General features: G+C 43.6%; 1 protein-coding gene across 5 annotated transcripts in view; it reads right to left on the bottom strand.

Moving 5' to 3' along the window:
* The window catches only part of MYO3A (myosin IIIA), a 226,934-nt gene that overhangs the window by 128,016 nt on the left and 76,953 nt on the right, over positions 1-21,965 (bottom strand). For 4 of the 5 annotated variants that reach the window (XR_012902077.1, XM_006115285.4, XM_075922537.1 and 1 more), the window contains 4 exons: positions 10,170-10,246; positions 4,935-5,080; positions 3,354-3,419; positions 881-1,036 (listed from right to left, as the gene is read on the bottom strand). Coding sequence is in view for 4 of the 5 variants with exons in the window: in XM_006115285.4 (XP_006115347.2) it covers positions 881-1,036; positions 3,354-3,419; positions 4,935-5,080; positions 10,170-10,246 (445 nt within the window). In the remaining variant the exon portion in view is untranslated. Of the gene's footprint in view, positions 1-880; positions 1,037-3,353; positions 3,420-3,484; positions 4,839-4,934; positions 5,081-10,169; positions 10,247-21,965 lie in introns of those variants that run through there. The other variant, XM_075922540.1, reaches the window with a different exon arrangement.

The raw sequence follows: 21,965 nt of genomic DNA, 5'->3' as shown, positions 1-21,965 counted from the left end.
CCTTGAAACACAGGAGAAAAGCAAGAGAAATACATCAATACTAATCAAATGGTGCATTTCGCATCTAGTACATTACTTTGGTGAAGTTATTATTTAAAAAAATTGCAACATTGAGCCAAACCAGCTTCAGAACTTATGAAAATAGTAAAATCTTGGTGTTTAATGGTGCAGAATTTATATTAAATACCATTAGAAGAAAGAAAATACACTGCTTCGTAAGACAGAAAAGAACATTTTTAGCAATAAAATATTTTCTTTTTTTGCACCTTAAAGGCCTGATTCTGTCACACTTTCTCATGTTGAGTAGTACCTGACTCCAAAAGTAATCCTATTAATTACAGTGTAAGTACTCAGCGTGAAAGGGAGTATGTCTACACTGTAATTGAGAGGGCATGGAGTGTTTTCAGCACATGCAGACATACCCAAGCTAGCTTTACTCTAACTAGTTGGTTACCAATAGCAGAGAAATTATTGCGCAGCATGGGTTTTAGTGCAGAATGCACAAGTCTGCCTGGGACCATGAATAATTATAGTATCTCTGCTGTAGCATAAATCCACATCTGTGATTTCCACTCCATGCATTTGACAAAGTGGTTTAGACCCACAAAAGCTTATGCCCAAATAAATCTGTTAGTCTTCAAGCTGCCATAGGACTCTTTGTTGTTTTTACAGATACAAACTATCATGGCTACCCCTCTAAGTCAAATATGACGATCTGTGCTGTAATTCCCTCCTACCCCCACCATCACCATGACAGTGCAGAAATTACATGCATGTTGCAGAATTGGATCCTTAATGTTAATTGATTATTAAAAGTGAAAGTTTCAACTGCCTCCAAATTAATCTTTTACACACGCAGAAAAGGAAATAATTTGGTTACCTTGCCTTTTCAGTGACTCCCATTTGTTGATGAACATCAATAAATTCCATAAGTTGCTTCTGTAATGCTTTCTCCTTCCCCTCAATTTGCTTAATGAAGTTGTGCTGCAAAAGATCAGATATTGTCGGGCGCTTCTCATAATCCTTAGTCAAGCACCTGCATTGGCAGAAACAGCAGGTGATCATTCACATTGTTAAGGCAATAAAGTTCAATTTTGAATTCATTCATGCCTAAGCCATAGACCTACAGTACTGTCTCATTAAAGTCTGCCCATCTTAATCACTTCAGCCATAAACAGATATATAGAAGTTCTGGTAGAATTTTGGATACAATTTTTTTTAAATCACAAACATCATGCAGATTAAAGAAATTGCTAGAAAAACAAACAATATTGAATGTTAGTTATAATATCATTGCTGTAGTTCAACAGGACACTCAAAAGGATATGTAAACTGAGAATGTATATGTTGTTTACCTCTTGAGTAAAAAATAAAATCTTCTTCAGGAACATTTGGATCCTGATACCTGAGCTTGAATCCACCCCTAATGCTGACTTGAATGTTCAAATACAGATGAAGTATGTAATGTTTGGTGCCTATTTTTGAAAATTGGATTCCCCATACATTATTAATAGAATTTCTATTCTCAATAGCAAATTCTAAGGGAAAAATAAATCATACTGTTCACCACTTTCTTTACAAAGCTTTCAAAAGTGACTTCAGCAACAGAACCAATGTGCTTCCCCTGGGGAGAGGTGGGAAGGATTTGTGAAGCCATACAGTCCAATTCTAGACATGTTCCCTGCGTATCCTTATGTGGCAAACCCTCCTAGCTTTGGAAATTGGTTCAGTGGATCTGCTGCTATGCCAAGTCATCAGCCCCTGGCCTCTGCAAAGAAGGGACAGAGAGCTAGAGGGGTTAGTCCCTGCTCAGCAGAGATATATGGACATGCTTCCATGACAGCCTGTCAAAGATGACCGGGTTAGCCCTTAATGGATTCCTTCTCAGGATCACTACAACTTTGATGAACATTTTACTTTCATGTTATTATGGGATAAACCCAGAAATCTTGCAATCATATTGAAAACAATTATTAAAGACAACGGTCACAACATCTTTTACACCTATGTCACTGGTTCAAAATCCTGGCCCCATTCATTTCAAATCTCCCATTGACTTCCATGCGGCCAGGATTTCACCTCAGGCCTTTTGAAGATGGTAACTCATTACAGCATTATGCTTTGGTTACCACATGAAATAAGTTTGTGATCTGCGTCCAGTTATTTCAGGATATACCCAAACCCACCACCTCAGTTTACACATGTATTGGGGAGATGAAGCTTAAAAGAAATTTACAAATGATCATTTAGTACATATCAACTACAATGTCATAAGCAAGGTTGGCATTTATGAGGGAGATCCTTAGCTGATAAAAACCAGTGAAGCTCTGTAGACATCGTCTGAACTGTGCTGATCTGCAACTTATGATCATTTTTTTAATTTGTATTTTTTTATAGAAATGTGCTTAATAAAAAGTGTATTAATATGGCATAATACTCTAGTTAATGAAGAGGCTATATAAGCCCAGGATAGGAGTTTCTTGCTAGAGGATTACGTAAGTTCAGATACTGCTCCACCTGAGTGGAGCAGGAAATGGTTTTCCCAGTCATGAACATTTTTTTTTAAAATTTCCCATTTTACATTGTGATAAATCTGAAGTGTTAATTTTTTCATGAAATACTGAGGAAGGGGGTGAAGAGATGGGGAGAAACAAACAGAGAACACACAAAATACAGAATAGTCAATAAGCTGGATGGATAGGGCACTTATCTGATGCATGAGACACCTCAGTGCAAATTCCTTCTCTGAAAAGTTTGTGGAATTCGCATTTTCCAACCAAATAGTGTTTTGCAAAAGATTCCCAAATAGCTCTGCTCTCCATCCATCAGATTAAATCATTTAACCTAGCCATTTTATAATATATTCTATCTATTCTCAATTACACTTGTAGTTAAATTGATACAGTTCCACTGAATATGTTTTAGGGATTTAACTGAGGAACCAACAATAGCTACTAAGCTGATGGGAACAGCATATGGTCTGAAATAATGAACCATATACACTGGAAATCCTATAGAACTGATGCAAATCACATTGATATCAAATTCACTCTGATTCATGTTAATAATGTATTTTTAAAACAGGAATCAGGCTAATATTGGAAATGTCACCTGAAGTTTGAGTTTGCAGGAAGCTTAATATAAAACCATATTGCTTATATATTTACAAATAAAAAGAGGAATTTATACAAAGCACATCTACTATAATAAACAATGTGGAGTAACAAAGGAGAAAAACACGGGTAGTGACAGATTTCCAAACAGAATACAAAGATGTAATATTTCAACAATATTTATGCACACATTTTATTTGGTCAAAAGGGTCTCAATTAATGGCCTCAATTATTACTCACTTGTTTATAAAGTCATTGAATTCAGATGACCACAGCTCCGGTTGGTGTAATGTGGGAGGTGGATTTCTACAAAAGTCAGTAAGTATTATAATAAGTTAATATATGCACATTTCAACATTTCACAAAAACAGCATGAGAAGGCAGGCTGAGAAATAACTTTTAGGATAGCTATTGAAAAAATATTGATTTCCACTGGTTAAAGGAGCATTGTGTGGAAAATACAATACTTCATTAACTTCCTTCTTTACAGAACTAACAGTGTATCAAGAAAATCTGCCAAATATAACAAAGAGTTGCTGCTATTTTTCAAGCATGTCAACAAAAGCAAATGAATCTAATGACCAGACAATTCACTATTTGCATACAGTGATAAGATCCCTCCCTCTCTTCCTTCCTTCAGATTTTTTTCTTTTAAATCAGCTCATTAACAAAGCAACAAAATAAATGAACACTTTTATTATCTATTTGTGATTCACTTTGGTACCAATGACAGGAAAATGATTTCATTCAGACGTGGTGTAAATAGGTACCATTCCTTTACCTTCAATGGAATTGCAAGTGCTTACTATGGGTTTGAATTTGGCTCAGAATGTATTGAATTGGTCTTTTTCCTTTGGAATAAAGCAGACATTTCCCACTTGACACACCCAATAAAACAAAAAGAAATCACATAAAAATGAAGCTGTTTTTAATGAAACACTGCTATAGCCACTAGGAAATGCTGCCTCTCCTTTGAGGAGGAGGAACTCGTAGAGTACACAAATCAAAGGGCAATCAAGTGTCAGCTCCCATGCAACTAAGATCAAGTACCACCTGTTTTCCTAAGATTCCTATCTCAAAGTTTTTCTCCATTTCACTGTAAACAAATACAGTTTGATGTGGGCTTGGATTTTATTATCACTCAAGAAGAGGGGGAAGGTTGCTCAGTATCTTTGGTTCTTTGATATGCAAGTTCCTCAGAATACTGTGTTAGGACAAGGCATTGTGGGTGCTTTAGTCTTAAAGCTCAAAGACAGCACTTTCAGAGGTGTACTGGCTGCAGGCAGCACTTGCGTATAGCAGTGTTGAAACAGGCAGTAGTCAGGTTTGGGGGAGGGTGAAAAAATGTTTGTTTGTCACTAGGGGAACATTATTACATTGCAGGGGGTGTGATGGAACCTCACAAGACATCTGAGAAGATAAATTAACCACAGGTTGTTCTGGCCTCTTTGTAGGAATCAAAGTGGATATTCTAAGCTTGGACCATTGTTTGTAGCAGCACACATAGCACTTGACAGAATCCTGTGCCCCTTCAAGCCCACAACAGCAGAACTATCCCTGCAGATTAAATGCATGCTGAAGTCTGTCAAAGGTGGGTGCAGTGCTCATAATCAGCCTTGCACTCCTGGAGACTCGTATATGCTTGAGGCAGAGTGCAGGACCAATTGTCGGACAGCATCCTTCTGCATTCCTTCCTCGGCAGAATTCATCCTTAATAGTCTGTTTCTAGACATAAAAGTATGCATATCTGGTAAGAGGGAGTATGAGAAAGTTGTGGGGATTAGACGCATACTGTGAGAAATAAGGGTAGGAAGATATTACCTTGGTATTTTGAAAAGTGCTCTCATAGGATGCAAGTCAGCAAGAGGTGGATCTCCATCTCCTAGCTCTATGGCAGTGATCCCCAATGACCATGCATCACATCTGGCATCATACGAACTATCCAGCTGCTGCTCACATGCAATTACCTGTTAAAGGAATACAGTCTGGGGGCTCATATTGTTTATTTACAAACATTTTCATAAGTATGTCAACTGAAAAGCACAGCAATCTGAACAGCCATATGGTGAGAAACTCTTGCTGTAATAGATAAGCTAGAAATCTGTTGAAAATTAAGTGTTTAAATTACATTTAGCATATCCAAGTCTCCTGCTGGTGCCTGTCATATTATAGAAAAGAGGTGTTGAAATCAAAGAGGGCAACTAATGGTTACACCTACCCCTGCTTTTCATTCTTGCTATATAAATTGGAGTGTGGGAAGGAGAGGAGAGCTCCTACCTAGCTATTTATACACACTGCACCACATTGGAGCCTGAGTATTAATAAGTGTATCAGCAGACTGAGTCCAATGTGGCTCTGTCTTCTGGGCCTACCTTTCCCAAGTGGAATGGCAGAGGCAGGGACCTCCTCCCCACTACAGACATAGGTTTTCTTTTCAGGGCTGGCTGCAGGATTCCCTTTTGGAGCAGCAGAGATGATAGCAAGGGCCCCCTTGCTCCCCTCAGAGAGCCAAGGGCAGCAAGAATCCTTCAGAACCCATATTCTGGCTGCTGGGATACTTGCTTGGGTGGGTTGCTGGGTGGACTGGGTACACTATATTGTACTCTCCTTGTCATGCATAGAGTAATCTGCACAGGTGATGTTGGCAGAGCTATCCAAAGCAATACAGGCAGTCCCCGGGTTACGTACAAGATAGGGACTTAAGTTGAATTTGTATGTAAGTTGGAACTGGCGTCAGCCACTGCTGAAACTGACGCCAGTTCTGACTTACTTACGGATTCAACTTAAGAACCCCAGGCGTCCCCAAGTCAGCTGCTGCTGAAACTGATAGCGGCTGATTCCAGGAAGCCCGGGACAGAGCAACTCTGCCTCGGGCTTCTTGTAGTCAGCCCCTAGTCAGTGTCAGCAGCGGCTGACTTGGGGACGCTCCTCGGTGCTACTGGACCAACCCAGCAGCACCCCAGCTGCCCTGCCCCAGGCGTCCTGATTCAGCCACTGCTGAAACTGACCAGCAGCGGCTGAATCAGGACGCCTGGGGCAGAGCAGCTGGGGTGCTGCCGGGTTGGTACAGTAGCGCCGAGGAGCGGCACTGTGGGACCAACCCGGCAGCGCCCCAGCTGCTCTACCCCAGGCGTAGGCAAGAAAAGCCTGGTCTGCTGGGGGAGGAAGGGGGCACTAGCTGCACCCCCCCCCCCCAGCAGACCAGGGAGACGTGGGTGGCGGGACCGCCCGCGTCCTGCACGGCTTTGCTCCGTCTCCCTGGTCTGCTGACCAGGGAGACGGGGAGCAAAACTGCGGAGCACGCCCGCAGCGGGACAGCCCAGGCGCGCCCAGGCTGTCCCACTGCGGGCGTGCTCCAAGGCTTTGCTCCCGGTCTCCCTGGTTTGCAGAGAGACGGGGAGCAAAGCCTTGGAGCACGCCTGCAGCGGGACAGCCCAGGCGCACCCGGGCTGTCCCGCTACGGGCGTGCTCCAAGGCTTTGCTCCGCGTCTCCCTAGTCTGCTGGGGGGGGCTCCCTCCCCAGCAGACCAGGGAGATGTGGAGCAGCTTTTCTTGCCCCGGAGGATGGGGGTGGCGGGACTGCAGCGCATCTGGGCATCCCGCCGCTCCAGTCCTCTGGGGCGAGAAAAGCCCTGTTCGTAACTGTGGATCCGACATTAGTCGGATCCGCGTAACTCAGGGACTGCCTGTAGATCTTGGCGTTAACATCCCACTGAGGAGAACCAGAGCTGAGAGAACCATTGTTTCAGACTGTCTGCAGATGCATTGGTTTTCTTCATATCTGTGAGGGCCAGAAATTTCCTTTTTTAAAAAGTAAACAAAAGCTGAAGTGACAACAGGAACTGAACCCCTAAGATTGTGAATCTCTCACCTGTGCCTTAATACAGGCCTTATTTCCCCCAATTTCAGTACTGCAGAAAAAAAACATACTTTCTGCCTCTGGTGAAATGGCAATCCAGTGAAAGAGGGTTGTAAACAGTTTCCCTCTTGGTTTCAATTCTTTGATTTTTTTTAAAAGCAACTTTGATAACACCAATGAATGTATGTATGTTGGGATACATAGTACATGTAATATAAGATGTAATATATTATAGGCTATGTACACCTATCATGAATGCTATGTACTTGGCATGAATATGGGAGCTGGGTGTTGGCACCTGAAGCAAGGTTATGAGCAGTCAATGACTGTGCAAAAACAACTTTTATATCCTGGGGGAATATGAAGTATTAACAGAGAAGGGAATAACACCAGCTGTGCAGTTATGAAAGAATTCCCCAGAATTGTTTGCCTGGAGGCTTAGTAAACAAAAATGGAACTGATGATGTGACAATCTGGCCTATAAACAATTGCCTGACATCTAAAATTTGGAGTGAAATGTCGATCCGCAGCCTTGAAAAAGAAGAGGCGTGTAATGTCATCTCCCCACACTTTGTGAACAGACTGAATATAGACTGGCCAATGGGATTTCATTCTGACCTTTGGACTGTGATGTAATATGAAAGGGCATGTTTCAAAATAACAAGGCGAGTGTCCACACTACCAAGCCCTTTATTTCGAAATAACAACTCCTGCTTGTGAAGAGGAATAAGCTTATTTCAAAATAATTATTTCAGGAGTTATTTTTGCAGAATAATTTATTTTGAAATAACCTGCTAGTGTAGACACAGCCAAAGGGTGTGAACGTGGAATGAATGGGGTTTATCCTGTAATCAATAAAAAATATTTGAAGTAAAATATACCAACATTGTATCCATATCTGCCTGATCCCCCATCCTGTAGGAAGACATCTATTACGAGCCTAACATATACAATAAAATAAACAATATAAAATGTGCTGCCCATATTCAATGGAACTTAAAGACTGTCCCAGCATTTTATTACAAAACAGCACCCATTACTCCTATCTTGGGCGTATTGATTAATAAACAGAACAACTTCACAGCATGGACACTATAAACAGCTTCTTTAAAATTAACAAACAAGTAGTGTCTCGGGCTTCCCTCTGCATCTGCACATAGAGCCTGATCCCACGGAAGAGCAGGATTCTGCCTGTGCAGCATGCATCCCCTTCCCACCACACTATGGAAGCAGGAAGCCCACTGAGCTTTTTCTAGAATATTCTCCCCAGGGCTTGTGAGGGAAAGCAGTGGAAACCAAAGATTGTATTAATGTGCGTGTTTCCCCTCTGCACTTCTGAACCCCTTTTTAAGGAGGTTCCTGGGCAGCTGCAATGAGGGGAATCCCAGTGTGACGGGGCAGAGGCGCCCCGCACTCCGGTCCCGCCGGCGGCCATTTGACTGGAGGCTCTCGGGGCACGGGGTGGAGCCGCAGCACTGGGTGCGTCGCAGCCCAGGGGCCGAGCGGCACCAGAGACAGCATACCAGCAGTGCGCCGGCTGCTCACAGGCGGCCGCCCTGACAGGATGCCTGGGCACGGCAGGGAGTCCGAACGCCAGGGCAGGGGGTGGGGAAGTGATGCCGGTGGAGAGAGGAAGTAGCTCAGGGCGGGCAAAGGGAGCCTGCGGGCTGGTGAGTTACGGTGAACGCCCCGCCAGCCAGACCGGATGGCATAAGCGTTCGCGTCCTTAGAGCCCTGAGCTGGGGTCCGTGAGAGGAGGTGGTCCCGGACCCCCCTCTCCCCGCCTTGGGGGCTAGCGAACTCCCAACCTAGGGGAGGACCTACGAACCACTGTTGAGACAAACTTGGACGCCGGAGGGCACGTAAAAAGAGGTGAAGGGAGCACAGGACCAAGGGAGGGGTGACGTGGCGCTGACAGGGCTCCCTATAGACCTGTTTACATCCTGGAAGCTGGGTTTTCTACATGATGTGTGCTTAGAATAGCAGAGTTATGGCAAGGGGTATCCATGTGGATGACTTGTCTCCTGAAAATGCCCAAATCCATGCAGAGGTCAGGTAATCTGAGGGGTGAGAGGGTGGAACCCCAGTGTTCCTTGTAGAAGGGAAACAAACCATGTCCTACACCAGAGGGAAGAATTTGGAGGATATTCAGTAAAGTCAAACGTGTAAAGTTTCTGCTCCCTTGTGTGGGTTATGCTGGTGAGGGCTCCAGGAGCAATACATTGTTCTTCCTTTGCAATGAAACCAGCACCAAAGAAAAATTTGGTTCACAGCCTATCCCTGTAGGGACCTATTTTGCCAGTTTCACACAGACATAATTTCTCAACAAGATGACCACCATTAACATCACATTCAGAAGTGCCAATTAAAAACTTTAATTGTTAATTAGATAAAATGAATTTGAAAGTGACAGTTGAGTTGGGAAATTTCAGCTAATTAGCTACTGGGCTGAACAAACTACACGTTTTTTTCCTATAAATAGTGTAATTGCATATAACAAACATTTTTATTTTCTTGCAAACATATAATTGAATATGGTTATTTAACAATCTTAAAATTGTCCTATTGGAGTTTATAATATCAGTTTGTATGCTTACTTGAGATTTAAACGATAATCAAAATTACAACTATGCTTCAAATGTACTTTTTCTTATTCACACATTTTTTGTAGCTATTAATGAACAACATGTTGTGCTAAAAACCTCCTGAGCAATGAGATATACAAATAAAATACAGAAGATCAAGAAAGTAATCTCCTGTTTAGTTCTCTTTTGCTGTAAAATCTACAATACTCAAACAGGATCACACAGTTCTCTGTTGCTGACTTTAAAAATAGTCTTGCTGGACTGGCATTTAAAATTAGAAGATTGAAGTCAAAATATAACCAAGGGCTCTTTCTACCCCTGGGAAAAAAACTGATTCTAGAACATGTTTTCTCCTCCAGAGCATTTCGACAAGTGATCTATGAAGCTCCTCTTGCTCTAACCTCATATGTGAATTAACACTGCATAAAAGTAAAACAGATAAAAGAAAATGCAAGCAATTTAAGACTACAGGGTAAAAAGTTTCCACAACTGACATTTCCATTCAGTTTTCTAAAACTACAGAAATAAATAGGAAGAGACAGTGAGGCAGATACAGTCAAAAGCAATCTGGAAAAAAAATGTAAATGAAAATATTTTCAAATGTAAACTAACCTCTGGAGCCATCCAAAAAGGGGTGCCCACAGATGTGTTTCGACGGAGACGAGTGCTTGTCAGCTGAGCAGATACACCTAAAGGAACACAGGGAAGCTATATTCAGAATTCTGGTTACTTTTGTTTAAATTTCAGCTTAATCTTGCCATCATCATCTTATCCTGGAAATAGGACTGTTAAGTCTTTCCTTTCAAAAGCTCAATCGTATTTTTCCAGTTGCCTGTCAATGAGTACTAAAGTCTCAGTACTCAGTATAAGGTGTTGAACATTCTCAAATTCCAATGACTTCAACGGAAGCAACATTTAGCTCTAAATGAAGCTTATAGGACTAAACTGACTGCATTTTTAATGATTAATTATAGTATTTTGATGTCCTTTTTAGGAGCAGAAAACTACATTATTACTTGGAGAAGTATACCTTTTTTAAAATATACTGCACTCTGAATGCATGTTATTTCTTTTAGAGCTACAGTACTGACACTGGTACATCTTTATTTCATGATTTATCTATTTATTTCAGTTTCAACAACATTAAGGCTCTCAGATGCCCTATCAGCCTCTTGGATGCTCCACCATCACTGAAAATGTAAACCAAAACAATGGAAACAACAAGCTGTCATGGGATAAAAAAGGGAAGGTCCTCTCATAGATCGGTCACAGGTTAAAAATAGGAAACATAGGCCAGTATTTCGAAATACCCTATTTCAAGATAAAAAACACCATGTAGACGTGGTTATTTTGAAAGAAACCCCTTCTTTCGAAATAACCATTAAACCTCATTTTTTAAGGAGTAAGGGTTATTTCGAAAGAAGGGGTTTCTTTCAAAATAACCACATCTACACAGCGTTTTTTATCTCAAAATAGGGTATTTCGAAATAGCAGCTGCACACGATTATGCAAATGAAGCGTGGGAAATTCAAATCTGGCGCTTCGTTTGCTATTTTGCTCGGCTGCATTTGCATTCCTCTCTCAAAATAGGACTGCAGTGTAGACATACCCTCTGGTATTTTTGTTGAAACCATCTGGCAACTCTACTGTCACGGGGCAGACTCACCACCATGGCGCCTCCAGCCGGTAGCCCTGGAAATTAGCTTGTCGACTTACTGGATGCCTCTCCCGAGCTGGTGTCTCCCTGTATTCTTGCTTCCCTCTCTAGTACAGACACGTGTCATTTTTGTACCATGGCATCCTCTTCAGGACACAGCCCTCCAGCAGTGCCCACTCCTGTGTCTCTGAGCCCCCTTTCAGGGAGGAGGGAGGTGTTTACCCAGCTTTGCACTCCAGGGTTCTTCCCAGGGGTAGGGTTGCCAGATGGTTTCAACAAAAATACCAGACACACTTGACATTACATCACAATCTACATTACATCTTATTTAGAAATGACCAGAAATTTATAGTTTCTCAATTAGTTTCCCAAACAGAAAGCTCAAATTCTGGACTGTCCAGTTCAAAACTGGACACCTGGCAACCCTTCCCAGGAGTACCCAGTTCTCCTCCCAAGGAGCACCCAGTTCCCCTGTACCCACCTTGTCTCAGTGACCCCATTGCAAGACTTCATCTAGCCCCTGCCTCAGGGGCAAACTTCAGTCTGTAATGGCCACTCATAACCGGCAAAAACGTGTGGACCTGCTGCCTTCACCTACTATGGCTGCCTCTCTGCAGCCCTAATGGTTTCAGGCCTTGCAGCCTGGGAACTAGCTTGGCCAGAGCTTCCCCAACACTGTTCTGCTTCCCTGGCAGCCAGGTCCCTCCTGCTCTCTACTCAGAGCAGCAGTAAGTTCTGGGGCCTCATTAGCAACAGCTGCCTCAGCTGGGGCTTAGCTCTCAGGCCTCACTCAGGGCTTGGTTTTTGCCCTTAAAGGGCCAGTGCAGGGCAAGCGCCCTGTCACACTCCCCTACAAAAAGAAGGGAACTCTAGATTGTGTCCCTCCACTGATCACAACAGAAGAAATATCACTTAGTGGAGAGAGGCAGTCTGTGAGCTAGGCAGATCTCAAGCCATTTAAGGCATTAGCAGTAAAAATCTATAACTTAAGTGCTACTCAGAAACATGACATTTTGGTTCCATGTCTGGTGTACTTAACAAAATGGGTTGCCACATTTTGCACTTGCTTCAGCTTCTGGAGCAAATTTAAAGGACACTCCCCTACAGACTACAGGTGACATATTCATGGTAACCAGGTCCAATTCAGGAGCAGTAGCTGCAAGTTCCTGGATAGACATAGCTGGAAAAAGCTAACCAGTGATTGAGTGACTGACAATCAATGCCCAACAGTGTGAACCTAACCAGAACTCCCAAACTATGAACTTTGGTAATAAATTATGAATGTGTCAACTCAGTCAGAGGAGGACAGACCCTCTGGTTACTTCCTTCAACCAGCCATAATCCCCTCTGGCTCAGCTAGATTGAAACTAAACCAAACTCATTTCAATCCATGGCCCAGTCTTGCCTAGATACCAGGAAAGACATGCAATCACATGCTCTGGGCTGGAAAAGATGCAGTGAAAATCGTGGGTATCCTCAGTACCTCTCTCCTCGTGAACTCTCCTAAAAGGCCTCAGACACATATTGAATAAAAAGGGTGACAGCACAGAACCTTGGTACTAATTCTTGACAACACTCTCAGGGCACAGGAGCATTTACACTACACCATAGGATGTCTCTAGGAGTGCAATTGTGTGTGTACCTAGGGCGGAACCCAATGGTAAGGGTAAATGAAGTAATAGGCATTGATACATTGTGAGAGTTCTCTCACTACATGGTTTCCATAATCTTAACTAGAACTGCAATATCAAATACTGGTCAATTAATAATGGATAGAGTGCCAGTGTCTGGGGACGGCTCTTTGAACAGAGGCTGAACACAGTAGTTTCTTTTCAACTATCGGCATCCCCCATCCTCAGTGGGAGTGTAATACTGGCAGGCAGAACTGAATCTGAGACCTCTGGAGCTGAGTGTATGAGCCTCCACTGCTTGAGCTAAAAGAGAGATGGCTCTCAGCTAAGGCTGTAGAGCAAACTCATTCTCTCTCTCTCTCTCTCTCTCTCTAAGTGCCATTACATGGAACAGTGAATCACACCCAGTAGGTGGGTGGGTTACACAGGCACTGGCAATCTCCACTGGCAACAAACTCAGTACTTTCCCCATGGCCTTAACCAACAATGAAGGAAAATGGATCCAAAGCCCAGGTCATGGTATTAAATTCTCCTCAAACATCCAGAATTTCAGTGATTAAGAGAGGCCAAAATAACGTAGCTTTTGGTCTTTCCAGATATTGCCTGGTCTAAATCCATCTCCTTTTATCCATAAGAAAACATGCAGTTTTCTCATAATGGTAACAATTCACATCAGCGAGTGAGTGGGAAAAGGCTGGGTTAATGAGGCTATCCAGTACTCAGTGCAAATCCTCAGGCTGAGGCTGAGGGGATTCTAGGGTGGAAGGAAAGATACTTGAGGGAAGATGATCAGGTTTTTACTTTGAACACCTGTACTCAGTGCTGAGTCACAGCACAACTATGCTTGTCCTTCAAATAAAAAGTCACTTTGCATAGCTGCTAAAAATAAGGCTGCTAAAAATTAAAGCTCCTGTTCGGAATATCAGCCTGTTAGTAAAAGAAATACATCCAAAATCATTATATTTGTAGCAGCCTCTCTCTATTCTGCTGTGTGAGACAAAGCATAAAACCTGCCCTTTCTCCAGGGCTGCAGAGGCCCAATAAGCAGCAGAGCCATTATGGTTCTCTTGCCTAGTGGTGAGCAGAATTTTGGGAGCCATCCACATCCTTTGCATACCATGGAGATCTGCTGCTACAGAAGGAAGTCTTGGGACCAGGCTCTGGTCCATAAATCTATGGCTATATGTAGCCTCCAGCAAAACACACTGTAGAGGGGGTGTGCAGCAACCACCCATACTGCAGCTCTAAAGCTGTTTTAGTGCCCATACAGTGACTGTGCTCCCTTAGGGTTAGGTGGAGGAGGAGGTTTTTGACCCTTTGCTAATCACTATGGAACTCCCCTGCGCTAAGCTCTTCTACTCAAGCCTGGCACAGGGACCAGGATTTGGACCTAAAGGCAAACGAAAAGGCACCAACTGAGATTTGACACTATCTCAGTGTCAGATTTTATAACTCTGCATAGATAAGGAGCTAACATAAAAGAAATGTTAAATATGCAAAATCAGCTCAGTCTAAATCTAGTTTCTTTTCACTGAACTGTAATAATTAAGAGAATCCTAGTTATTTATTTTTAACATGCATAAAAAGCCGATTTAATTTGAATTGTTCATAGCTATTTTCTTTAGGCTGATTTTTTATACCATTTTGCTCTTGGCAGTAAGCTGGCATTTCAGATTATGGTGTGTAAGTCTTATGACAAATGATATTTCTTTGGGCTCTTTCTGCATGTAAGGGAAAGATGATGCCATGCCATACTTGGCAACATTTCTTCCAGCACTTCAACAACTAATCAAGCATAAAGCCAGCCAACTCTTTTAACTTGTGCATATTCTAACAATAACATCATAGAGTTTTTTTCTTTACTACTGCTGCAATGAAGACTGAACCAAGTATATTTCTAATAAACTCTAAAAATCCACTGCCAACACATTGTGCATACAATACAAAAGTGCAAAATATTATGAAGATGAACTGTTTGATAAATAAGTGCATGAATTATGCAAATATACGACTCTCCCTCTCACCTGCAGAGAGGAAGGCACCGCACTTGGTGATAAGAAAAGTAGATACTATGGCTGTGTTCAGAAAAGATCAGACATATTTCTTGCCTATTGTGTCTGGTAATTCTAGACTGTGACTTACTCATGAAAAGTGTCAGAGGGAAGCTGTGTTGGTCTGTAACTTAAACAACAAGTAGTCCTGTAGCACCTACGGGCACATTTACACTAGGAAATTATTTTGAAATAACTGATTTTGAAATAATAACTCCCTAAACAACCATTTTGAAATAGCACAGCCATACTACAAGGCAGCATCAAAATAGTGCAGAATTATTTGGAAACAGCGCGTCCACGATGCTTTGGAGCCTACATCGGATTTGAAGCTCCCGGAAGCAGGACACTTCCTGTGGCTGCTTGCTGAGGCTAGCTGAGGCGTGATTAAAGGGGCTGCTCTCTATGGCCTCACGTGCCACTCTGCCATTGCCTACCCCTTCGCAGGACACCAAACTCATGCTGTGCACTCTGGTTGCCCTTGCAGATGCACTTTCAACATGGAGCAGGAGCTGCTGCAAAGCAGTGCCAGGCTCACGGGCCTCGTGCTGTGCTTCATGGCACAGTTCATCCAGACTGCCCACGTGGTCAGCCCGAACCGCAGGACTCCTTCATGTAGGCTCTGGCACTTCTGCTGCAGCAAATGATCCTCAATCCCCTGCACACTGTGTCACAGAGACAGCAGTCCAGCAGGTGTGCCTGCATCATCAATCTCGGACAGGAGGCAGGGTCCCCAGACAGCCTCTTTCACCTGCCTGCTCATTCTGTCTCTTTTCTGCATGGTTCTAGGAGAAGCAATCACATTCTAGGCACATCCCATTTTCTTGACACAACCAAAGCCTTATGTTTCTTCAAGTTATGATGAGAGGAAGCTGAATACCAAATTTGGTGGTCCTAGCTCTTACCGTTTAGGAGGAATTCTTGAATAAACACACAGAGAGACAGACAAACTCAAATATTTAGTAGATTTATGATACACAATGTCATCTAAATGTGAAACAATAGGAAAAGATTGCTCAAATGTGAACAACTAGGACACTAACACTGATCCTGGTTTACACAAAGGATTCTCTTTTTTGGAAAATTCAGATGTTCCTATGGAGTCTCATATTCAAAGCAATTTAAAAAGTGCTTTACTGAGGAAGCTTTAACTTTGAAGTTCTTTGCTTTTATTGGCTTCTATCAGAACCTCTATATTGTCATTTAAAAGTAACACGTGAATGTCATGTCATCTGGCATGGAGAAATGACAACACAATTATACCCTGCTCTTGAGCTGAATCAATGAAGCAGACAACTTTATTATGGATGCATGCAAGAATGACTAACACAAATACTAAGCCTTACTATGAGTCACTGCTGAAAATAAGCTTAGGGAAGGGGATAATTCTTTTTATTTTTGAATACTTTAAAAGGAATTTATTTTAATTAATGATTGCATTTTGTAGAATGATTTAGACCAAGTTTACAACTAATGTAGGACAATAAAATTTGAGAATGCAAAGGATAAAATGGCTTGAGAATAAAACATTTTCTTGTACAGTTTGGAAAATTTCTGAAGGTCATTTTTGATCAGATTTTCAGTGTCAATGAGACACGCAAATCAGAAACAACACATCAATCATCAGATTGACTTTTCCCGAAGTGGGCTTTGGTCCTGAACCCGAAATCCTCACCAAGGCAAACTGAGATGTATCCAAGGATTGAAAAGATTCTTTAGGATTGGCCTTATTAAGAATAACCACTCTGGGTTAGATCATTGGTCTATTACCCCATATCCCTGTCTTCCAACAGAGGCCAGTGCTAGATGATTCAGATGGGAATGAACAGCATAGAGTTATTATCAAATGACCCCTCTCCTGTCATCATGGACAGCGGGTAAAGGTAGGGCTGGGGGAGGCAAGACTCCAGCCTCACCCCTTCTGCCCAGGACCCCTCCCCCAACACCACACGATGGAAGGGCAGCATACAGCACCTATCTCCCTGGCCCCAGAGCACAGGGAGGGTGGGCGGTGGCCGGCCCCAGCCTCTGCTGCCCTGGAGCACAGGGAGGGTGGGAGACATGTGGTCTGACTGAGCCTCCCCAGCCCCGGAGCACGGGGAAGATGGCACTTGGGGGCAGCAACACTCTGCCCCCAGTACGCCTACAGTAGGAGTTCTAGAGATGGAGTCTGGGTGGGGCCAGGCTGGTGGTTTGGGAAGGGAATGCCTACCCCCACCTAGTATACCCACCGCCCCTTTCTATCATGCAGTTCCAGCTTCTGGCTGTCAGAGTGTTAAGGACCCCAAAAGTACATGGTTGAGTCCCTGGCCATCTTGACCAATAGCCTCTGATGGATGTATACAAAAAGCTAATTATTTTTGAATCTAGTTATAATTTTCATCTTCACAACATTCCCTGATAATAAATTTCACAGATTGAGGTTCATGAACATGTTGAGTTTTTGCAAGTTGAGAATGGGCCTAAGACTGCCCTGGGCCTTCAGGGTATGTCTACACTACCCCCCTAGTTCGAACTAGGGGGGGTAATGTAGTCATACGGAGTTGCAAATGAAGCCCGGGATTTGAATTTCCCGGGCTTCATTTGCATAAAGCCGGTTGGCGCCATTTTTAAATGCCGGCTAGTTCAGACCCCGTGCCGCGCGGCTACACGCGGCACGGACTAGCTAGTTCGGATTAGGCTTCCTAATCCGAACTAGCTGTACACCTCGTTCCACAGTGAATCTCGGGCTTCATTTGCAACTCCGTATGATTACATTACCCCCCCTAGTTCGAACTAGGGGGGTAGTGTAGACATACCCTCAGTGTTAGGAAATACTCAGAGTAAAACCCCTTGCCCCACTGCTCTGGAGGAGTCTCCTCCACTGCCCCAGAGATAGGAATGTTTTCATCTCCCATATAAGGAGCTACTCATGAGAAGGGTCCCTGAATAGGGATGGGGAAGGGGACAGAAGGGTGGGCAGTAAGAAAATTGGATGGAGTATCTCCTCTCTACCTATGTGAATGTTTAACCAGTTAACTGGTAAGTCTCACCCATTAAGGGTGAGGCTTACTGGTTATGGTTAAAAGGTGGGGGCTGGAGCACCCCCCTGCCTGCCATGGACAGGGAGCTGCTCCAGCCCCTGGGGATCCCCAGGGGATCCCCAGGGGATCCCAGCCAGAGCAGCCCTGCTGTGTGACAGGCCTGGCCTGGGCATGCTGCGGGCAGAGGGGCCAGTCTGCAACGAGCCCCCCCCACTCGCTCTGCTTAATTGACTAACCAGTTAAACATAACATTTAACCAGTTAATTAATTACACAGGATTTTACATCCCTTTTTGCCATGATGAGCACCCAACAGTCCAAAGTAAAACGGAACCAGGCAAGGTGGAAAGCGGATAGTTGGGAGGCAAAATCAAGCTGGTTCAGATCCAGAGGAAGAACTGCTACGCCATCCTCGAGCGCACCTTCAAAAAGCTTGTCGAGTGCAGAGGAAGGTTTAGGTGGCCAGAACCTTAGCCAGAGGATGGACATTGTCTTTTTCTGCCACTACAGAATCTCCCACAGGAGGAGTCCTGGCGGTTAGAGGGCTGGTATGCTTCAGCTGTGGGCTGCAGTCTAAAGTGTTTGCACTATGAGGCCGGGGGGGGGGGGGTGGGAGGGGGGAGAGGTGGAGGGAAGGGAGGAGTGTATGCCCAGGGACTTCAAAATGATCCTGGAGTTCTTCCAGCTATGAAGTCTCCTGTCTATTTTTTTTAAAAAATTGGTAGACCCCCTTAAAGGGCAAGTCTTGCAGAGACTGTTGGACCTTGTGAGGCAAGCTGAAGTCTTGTATCCAGGAGCTTCATCTCATGGCAACACCTATATGGCTAGTGTGTGAGCTGCCGCATCAGCCCCATCCATGGCTGCTTGTAGCGAGGCTCTTGCCACAAGTTTCCCTTCCTCCACTAAGGAAGTAAACTCCTGCCTGGAGTCTGGTGGAATCAGTCCCATACATTTTGATACAGGTGTTGGGAGCATACCGGCTGATGAGAGCCTGTTGATTTGAAATTGTGAGTTGTAAGCTTCCTGTGGAATAAACCCCTCTTCTGAACAGATCCACCTTTTTGGCCTCTCTGTTTTTTGAGAGAAGGACCTTGGAACACTTGGCATTCTCTCTGGTTTGCAGCATCTGTGACAAGGGAATCTGAGGGAGGGTGGGTGTAAAGATGTTCATACCCTTTGGATGGAACAAAATAGTGGCATTCATTCTTCTTCGCTGTGGGTGACAACGAGGCATGAGTTTGCCAGAGTGACCTAGTATTGTCAAACTTAAAAAAACCAACAAAAGGTCTGTAGCACTTTATAGACTAACAAAACATGTAGATGGTATCATGAGCTTTCATGGGCACAACCCACTTCTTCAGATGACTGAAGAAGTAGACTATGCTCACGAAAGCTCATGATACCATCTACATGTTTTGTTAGTCTATAAAGTGCTACCAGACCTTTTGTTGGTTTTTAAGTTTATCCTGTACAGACTAATTTGGCTACCACCTGAAGCTTCTAGTATTGTCAGTGATTTTCTTGATTATTGGTAGAGCAATGCCAGATGGTCCTGAGGAGGTGAGAATGTCCACTAAGGGATCTGCACCCTCAGACCCTTCCTCAGCCTGGATATACAGGTTTCAGGTTACTCTGCACAGTAGCAGCTGCAGTGCCTTATTGTCTCAAGGGCTGGAGCTGCTGAGGAGCCTTGTACTGCCTTATCCAGGGAAGGTGATGAGGATAAAATGGGGGGCCCAGGGGACTCATTGCACCTGACTAGGGCGTGCTGTTGGCACCTACTGTGCCGCAATGAAAGGTCAATGCCAGGGCTACAGCCTTTGCTGAAAGTTGTGCTGAGGCTGAAATTGGAGACATGATGGAGGTTGGTGCCAAGAATACCAGTGCTGATGAATCACAAGGTGCTGGCATGGGTGTCAACATTGAGTCTGAGACTGTCAGTGCCACGGTCAGTACCAAGGCATGAAGGGCTGAGGCACACATGCACAAGATGCCCCAGTGCCATAAGTATAGAAGGCACCAACATGGAGACCACTATCCCTGGTATATGGGTGGTCAGAGAAGTCTCCAGAGCTGAAGTGATTGAATCCTCTCTGTGTCTGGTACCTTGAGCTAGGTGTTGGACCTAATGGTATGCCCAAGGCATCCAAAAGGGCCATTGTAGTGGATTCCATGGGGAGAGGGCACTATGCTGAAGAAGGCTGGTGATGGTGCCAAGATCTCGATCTTTGGCTACTTGACCTCCGAGACCAGTAGGAGTCCATGTCTGGTTCAGTCTCTGAAGCAGAGGACCAGGGCCGTGCATTGCTAAAAAAGCCGAATGATGAGACCTCAGGAATCTAAGATGTTGCTTCGAGGTTGGTCTGTTCTAGTGATACTCACACTGGAGATGGTGAGTGGTGTAGAAGAGGGAAGGGTTTACTTCAGGATGTTACTAGTGGCCTAGCCAGCACCGGGGGTGCCTCTTCCCTTCTGTCATTTGGATCAACTCCTGGGATTCCTCAAAAGTCTCTAGGATAAGGGGAGTTGAATGTCCCAGCCATGTCAGTCTGGGGTGTGGTGCTGGTTCACACTTTACTGGACCCTTTGTGGGTCAGGAGTTGACATACCCAGAGGTGCTGATTTGGTCTGATCCTGCTGCATTGGCTGATGGCTGTTTGGAGCAGCTTGCTCCTTGCGCAGGCTAGAGGACTAGCCTGTCACTCCTTTGTGTATTCTGAGGCTACGGGGAGGTAGATTTCTGAAGCTGGTGCAGAGCCCTGCTCAGCACCATGTCACACAGTGTTAGAGTGCTCCATGCTGATGAGAGGAGCTGTACGCCAGGTCCACCAGCCCAGGATTGGACTGAGGGTAAAGTGCAGCCTCCATGAACAGGATCCTAAGTCTCTGCTTATAATCCTTGGCTACGTCTACATTGGCATCCCTTTCCAGAAAAGGGATGCTAATGAGACGAGTCGCAATTGCAAATCCACGGGGGATTTAAATATCCCCCGTGGCATTTGCATTTACATGGCTGCTGCTTTTTTCTGGCTTGGGGATAAGCTGGAGAAAAGCGCCAGTCTAGACGCGATTCTCCGGAAAATAAGTAGGAATAAGAAATCCTCCGGAAAAGGGAGGTGACTAAGCTGACCCAATTGCTGTTAGGCAAAAATCTTCTGGCTTCCGAGCACCTGCACACACACGCACCTGATTGGAATGCACATGAACAAGCACTATGCACTCTTTCTACAAGGAAAAATGCCAGTCCAGTCAATGTATACATTAATTTAGTACTACTTAAATTATCTACAGTCTCATCTAAGATAAAAAGGGATTAAATCTGATAATACTTACCAAAGAAAGATATTTTCACACAACCCTTTATAGAAGGTTGAAACATTTTTACCAGATTAGAGGTAGATTTCAAGACAATTAATGTTCAAAGTAATAAAAGACTATTATGTAATGCCAAAGTTTAGATTTGCACGGCTCTTTACTTTTGATTGCTTCAGTCATTTGAAGAACAAAATTATTCTTATTTTAAATGATATTTTAAAAATTGAAGTAGAGTTGAGCTAAGGATATCTGCAACTTCTAATTCTACTAGGAAGAAAGATTCAAGTATTAATCACAGTAGTGCCAATGTCAAGTATCTGCCCTCAATTTCTCACTGATGAGTCAGTTAGGATAAGTCTCTGGTTTAGTCATGCAATTGTGAATCCATCATGTAGCTGTCTGCTTCCTATATTCAAAATCAAACACTTTAATTCTGAATTCAAGTCCACATGACAGTCTAACAAAACTTTTAACTATAAAGTTACTACTTTGGAATTGCTGTAAAAAAATCAGAAACGTTGCATTTGAAAAAAAAGGTATGTACAAAATTAAGATAAATGTTTTATCTTCACAGTCAACATGTGCTATTTACATTGCAATGCAAAGCTATTTCAGGAATGCAAAGGTCATAACTCAGTCACTACTCATGTCCCACTGTTCTGCAGTAAGCCTTTCTTGCAATAAATATATTAGACTCAGAAGAGAGCTTTACATGTTTCCATCCATGTATTT

Source organism: Pelodiscus sinensis, chromosome 2 (assembly GCF_049634645.1).
Source record: "Pelodiscus sinensis isolate JC-2024 chromosome 2, ASM4963464v1, whole genome shotgun sequence".
NCBI lineage: Eukaryota > Metazoa > Chordata > Testudines > Trionychidae > Pelodiscus > Pelodiscus sinensis.
Note: the sequence above shows the minus strand (reverse complement) of the source record. Positions and strands in the feature narration are given on the sequence as shown.